The sequence below is a fragment of the Neomonachus schauinslandi genome, chromosome 14 (genome assembly GCF_002201575.2).
Source record: "Neomonachus schauinslandi chromosome 14, ASM220157v2, whole genome shotgun sequence".
Classification (NCBI taxonomy): Eukaryota; Metazoa; Chordata; class Mammalia; order Carnivora; family Phocidae; genus Neomonachus; species Neomonachus schauinslandi.
This window is the reverse complement of record NC_058416.1, coordinates 45,007,479-45,013,478: the sequence shown is the minus strand read 5'-3', so window position 1 is coordinate 45,013,478 and position 6,000 is coordinate 45,007,479. Positions and strand designations below refer to the sequence as shown.

The 6,000-nt window shown below is 40.7% G+C and overlaps 1 protein-coding gene across 2 annotated transcripts in view; it reads left to right on the top strand.

Moving 5' to 3' along the window:
- Positions 1-514: 514 nt before the first annotated feature.
- The window catches only part of TAF4B (TATA-box binding protein associated factor 4b), a 122,167-nt gene continuing 116,681 nt past the window's right edge, over positions 515-6,000 (top strand). For both annotated transcript variants that reach the window (XM_021686269.1, XM_021686268.1), the window contains exon 1: positions 515-857. In XM_021686269.1, the coding sequence (XP_021541944.1) occupies positions 515-857 (343 nt within the window). The remainder of the gene's footprint in view (positions 858-6,000) is intronic.

The window sequence follows — 6,000 nt, the reverse complement described above, 5'->3', positions numbered from 1 at the left end:
GGAAGCCCGGGGCGGCGGCGGCGGCCTGTGCGCGTGCGCAAGGTCTCCGCGTGGCTATATAAACATGGCTGGCGTGGCCGTGCGGCGGGGCCACGCTGAGTGTGTATAGGGGGCTTTGGGGCGCTCGGGTTTGTAGTTTTGAAACTTCTGGCGGGGGGAACTAGGGCGCAGAGTTTTGCTGGGTGGTGGGAGCCGAAGTGACGCCCTTCCGGAAACCCCGCAGCCGGGCTCCGCGGCTGAGCCGGCGCACGTGTGAGCGCCGCTAAGGAAGCGGCGAGCGGCCGAGCCGGTGTCGCTGCAGCCGGGGCCGCACGGACCAGAGGGAGGTCCGGGACGCGCGGGTCTCAGTGTGCAGCCGGCGCCCGTCCCTGACTTCTGTGTCGCGGCCCCTGCGCCTCTCCCTAGCGATGCTGTGGAGCCGGAACTGCTCTGGAGTCGGCTGCCGCTTGTCAAGCCTCCCCTCGCCTCTGCTCCCGGAACGGCAGCGTCGCAGCTGCCGCTGATCCACCTGGGGATGCCCGCGGGCCTCACGGAACCGGCCGGCGCCGCCCCCCCCGCCGGTGTGAGCGCCTCCGGGACCGTGACGATGGCCCCCGCTGGGACTGTGCCTGTCCGTGTGGAGAGCACCCCGGTGGCCTTGGGCGCCGTGACTAAGGCTCCTGTCAGTGTCTGCGTGGAGTCCACGGTGTCCCAGCCCCTGCGGTCCCCCGTGGGGACCCTGGTGACCAAAGTGGCTCCTGTCAGTGCTCTTCCTAAACTCAGCAGCGGCCCCCCGCTGCCTGCTCCTCAGATAGTCGCTGTGAAAGCCCCCAACACCACAACAATCCAGTTGCCTGCTAATTTGCAGCTTCCTCCAGGTATGTCGATCACCTTTTCTAGCTTACCCATCGGTCCAGCCAGCGGCGACACGGGAAACGTCGCAGCTCCGGATTGTGCCTTCTTGCTGGTAGCTCTAAAAAACTCAGCTAAGAGAACCTGTCGTAATCGACTTTGCAGGGCAGTGATTTGGCTTTACAATTAATTAGCCTCTTTGAATCATTACTGCATAGTTCTTTCCATATTTAAGGAAAGAATTTCTTCACCCAAGTGACACAGTAAACGCTGGAGCAGTATATTTAGAGAGCCTTTGAGGCACTGGCTCCTAGGAGGGAGAAAGTAGAATATAGCTAAAGTTTTTATTTTTATGTGGAGAAGAGACCAATTTATATATCCACACGTTTAGATAGCTATATTTTTTTTAAAAGTTTATTTAATAAGTTCTCGTGTGTTAAGGCCGAAAGAGAATTTTAAATATAAGCAAGCTAAAATAAGTTCACTGCTTTTCTAGTACCAGAAATGAATAATGCTGCTTCCTCCACCATCTTTAGATGTGTGATGATTGTAATTTTCAGTAGAAGAATACCTCTTATAGGGAGCAGTGCCAGAGTTGACAGATCCGAGGCATGGGATTGTTATTTTTGCAGCAGCGTGTGATGCTACAGTTAATAAGTCTGTGACTACTTTTTATCCGAGGGTTTACATGTTTGGGCTGTGTTTCATGATTTATGCAAAGATTTTGCTTTTTGATCATTCAGCATATTGTAAATTTGAGTGTTCTACCTTCTTTCTTTCCTCAACTGAAAGTCTTAGAATTTCATTGGGGAAAAAAGCACATATCACATTCTTTGGAGTGAATTCTACTCTTAATTATATCGTCTTCTATTTATTTTGCTTAGCAGTAATTGGAACTCAGACCTGCAAAGGTGGTAAAGAAGTGAAGCATTGGATTCAAGATTTTAGTATCCCCTGGCAAAATGACAGAGGCTCTTTTGTAGCTAATGTTCTGTTTAATCATGAACATTGTGGAAAGATAATGTTCTTTACTTTTGCTGAAGTTCTCTTTCAGTTTTGTATGGTACAGGAGATACATACACTTAGCGCTGTGCTGTGTATACCGCTGGATACATTTTCTGCCAGTTCTAAATTGTCATCCTGCATATCCTTACAAAGTAGTTATGAATGTTTTTGAATGAAATCACCTCCTAATTTGTTAAAAACTAAATTCCTGTCTAGTCAGTGAAGATTGTTTAGAAACAATCAAAAAAGTATTAAAATACAGAAACTATCAAGAGTAAAAACTTGGTAAGTGGGAACTCATCACAAATCGAAGGCATACTGTGCCTTTATATTATTTATATTCTTTTGTTGGTCATAATAGGTAGAGAATAAGGAAATAAGGAAAGGTCTCTAAAGTTAAATAACTTGCCCAATGCCAGACACCTCACAGGTGTCAGGGAATTTGAATCCAGGTCTGTTTACTCTTTACGCAATACCATGCTTACCACTTACTGTGTGCGTAGGATTTGCCTCATTGAGCATCAGGGCTAAACGGTGACATAGAATTTTAGAGCCTAATCTTTTGTATACAAAGAAACCAAAACTGAAACTTGCCAGAGCTGTACAGCTGCAAACCAGGACCACAGGTAGGTGTGCACCACACTAAAACATTTTAGGTTATTGACCGTGGAAAAACTTACAGGAGAGGAGATAAATTGCCTTTAGGAATTGTTAGTTACAGGGGAGGTGGGGAGGTACTTTGAAGAACGGCTTTTGGGAATATTTCAACTGATAGGTGGCAGAAGACCATACTAACCTTTGTGCTCTCATTGGTGCACAATAAGATAACCAGTAGTTGAGGAATAAAATGGAAACACTGATTAAAGTAACTTTAAAAAAAATTATAAGTCTTGTACCATTTCTTTTATATCCTGAGGATTAGTAATTGATTACGCAGGGATGTTTAAATCACATAGAAGTCACCTTTTCTTTTGCCAAGATAATAATTACTGGATTTCTGTTTACTTCAGAATTTCCTCAATGAAAAGAAGTGGTTTTTAAAAGTATAAATATGCACCACAGGTTTTTCTAGGGAGCAGGGGCTGGAAATAAAAAGGGGCAGAATTGTGAGGAAATGAAAGAAGCTATAGCAAAGCTCTGAAAATTACTCTGTTGAATGTTTTTGGTAATCTCTTTGATCTTCTCGGTCTTCTCTTTTATGAACATGTGGGATTTGGGGCCAGACTGCGCTTCTTTCTGTTTTTGGTATTCTTTGTCTCTTCTATCACTTGTTTGAGAATAATGATCAAGGATTTGGTTGCTTCTGCTATGTCAAAAACTGGTAACTTCTGCTTGATGGTCATACTGTACAGAAGTCTGTGAAAGTTAATTGTAAAATGGTTCAGGTCTTTCTTCATCAACTCTTTCATGCTCAGGCATGGCATAGGATTTGGACCTTTTCTCAAATTCCTGAACCAGTTCCTGGATAAACTAGCGGTTCTTGTTTCCACCCTGGCTTTATCAAAAGGGCATTGCATGAGGGTAGGGACTCTGTCACTGACTTTATTACCCAGAACCTAGTAAGTTACTTGCTCAGAGAGGGCACCAGAGTATTTGAATGCACACATTAGTATATGTGGAGAGAGAAGAGGAAAATAGGGCTGTAGCCCCTAAGGGATTCCAAGGACCATTACACATACCAGTGCATTTTATTTTTAATTTCTTTGCTCATTCTGCTTACAAAAATGCATGTGCTCATGTAAAAGAAAAAAAGCATTACTGAAATGTAATATACCCCCTTCACCAGAGTATTGCTATTAACAGTGTTATCCTTTTCATGTTAGTAACTATAAATCTTCCTCATTTTTTAAATTGCTAACTAGTCCACTGTATCAATGTACCATCATGTTTTGACCACTTTGCTATTCGTAGATATTGATATTGTTTGCACTACTTTCTTTTATTACAAATGATGCTATAATAAACATCTTTGTGTATTTTTGTGCCGTTTTGTAAATGTGTTTTTTATAGGATAAATTGCTAGAAGTGGAATTGTTGTTTCAAAAGGTAATCTTTTCATAGGATTACCAAATTTTATCCGCAAAAGATCATTAAAATGCATAATCAACAATGTTAATACTTAATTTTTAAAAGCTAGCTATGGGGGTGCCTGGGTGGCTCAGTCAGTTAAGTGTCTGCCTTCGGCTGGGGTCATGATCCCAGGGTCCTCTCTGCTCAGTGGGGAGCCTGCTTCTCCCTGTCCCTCTGCCTGCTGCTCCCCCTGCTTGTGCTCTCTCTCTGTCAAATAAATAAATACCATCTTAAAAAAAATTAAAAAATAAAATAAAAATCTACCTATGAAATCTAATAAGTAATTTTCCAGACTTGACTTTCATTAACAGTAAGAGTAGATGAGTCCTATAATTGAGTGGAGAGAGATAGACTTCAAATGTAGAGAAATGTGGGTGGATGATAATGTTATATAGATTTGTTACTTACTGAATAACTATGCCTCAGAGGGCTCTTGTTAGTTTGTGAAGTAAAGTAAGTATATAATATAGAGTAGCTGGGAAGGTTTATTAGTTCAGGGCAAGTTTAGTTCAGAGTAAGGACTAGGTGTGCTAATCAGATTTATAGATAACAAGGGGCTTGGTGGGTTAGCCTCTTGTGGAAAGCAGTGAAGTGTAGCAATAAAGGGCAGAACATTGGCCTTGGAATCAACAGACCTGGATTTGAATCCCAGCTCTACCACTTAATAAGTCTGTGATTTGGGGCAAGTTTATTAACCTCATCCTCAGTGTCAGTTTTCTTATGTCTAAAATGGGATCATACCTTCTTCATAGAAGTATCATATGGGTTAACTAAGAATATAGGTCTACATGTCACAGAACTCTAAAGAACAACATTTGTGTGGAATACAGAGTTGCATAACAGGCATGCCCTAAATATTTAAGGTACCTGTATAGCATTGGGCTATAGGTACTCTGGTTGCTATTTATCTAATGTATATTGGCATCCACCAAATTCACTATAATTTATTTTTTAAAAGATTTTATTATAATTTCAAAGGATGGATTTTGAAATAACCTCAATGTCTTTGTGCCCCCACTTTTTTATGTCTGTTATTCAAAATTTGGAAAGTACAGAAAAATCACCGCAGATGTTTTGAGTATATCTTTTAGTTTCCTTTTTTATATAAACTTTATGGAGTTACAGTTCTTTACATGTATATTTATTTTAAAAAGGAAACCATTTACAATAAGTTTTGAAAAATTTGACAAAGATATAGCCACCACTCCAAGATATGGAGAACATTTCACTCCCCCCAAAGTTTAGTTTCTTTGGGGAAGAAAATTTGTGGATGCTTCCTTTATTTTCTTTTTTTCTTTTTTACATAATTGGGATTCTATTATTTAATTTCTATATCCTTCTTTTCCACTTATTATTATATAGTGACAATTTTGTATGTTCTAACCTCAAAAGTTTAATTTTAATGGGTGCATAACCCATTATTTAATCTTTTCTCTATTCATTTAGGTTGCTTATGCCTTTTTGTTTAAAAAGATTACTTATAAATAAAAGTAAACAGAATGTTTTTATATTTAGATTGTGATGTGTGTCTTATTTTCTTGGGACAGATAACAAATTCCAAGAATTTTGGAATTTCTGGATCAAGGAAATACAAGTATTTTAAAGTTCTGTATTTTTTAACCTACTCACACATTTCAGTGCTAACTGTATACTAGGTTTTATGCTCATTACCATGGATACAGTGGTAAATAGACACAGTACGTCTCCTGGAAATTAAAGAGATTTTGAGAATTTCCTTGGGTTATTCTGGGCTTAATTTTTCTACAACAATATTATTTTTGTAAACTAAGACATGTGTAAAAACAAATATGGCAAGTTAAAAAGGTAAAACCACCTGAAAACATATGATCCTACTTTTAAAAGATGAAATTTAGGGGCGCCTGGGTGGCTCAGTCGTTAAGTGTCTGCCTTCGGCTCAGGTCATGATCCCGGGGTCCTGGGATCGAGCCCCGCATCGGGCTCCCTGCTCGGCGGGAAGCCTGCTTCTCCCTCTCCCCTCCCTCTGCTTGTGTTCCCTCTCTCGCTGTGTCTCTCTCTGTCAAATAAATAAAATCTTAAAAAAAAAAAAACAAAAAACCCAGAAATTCTATTAAC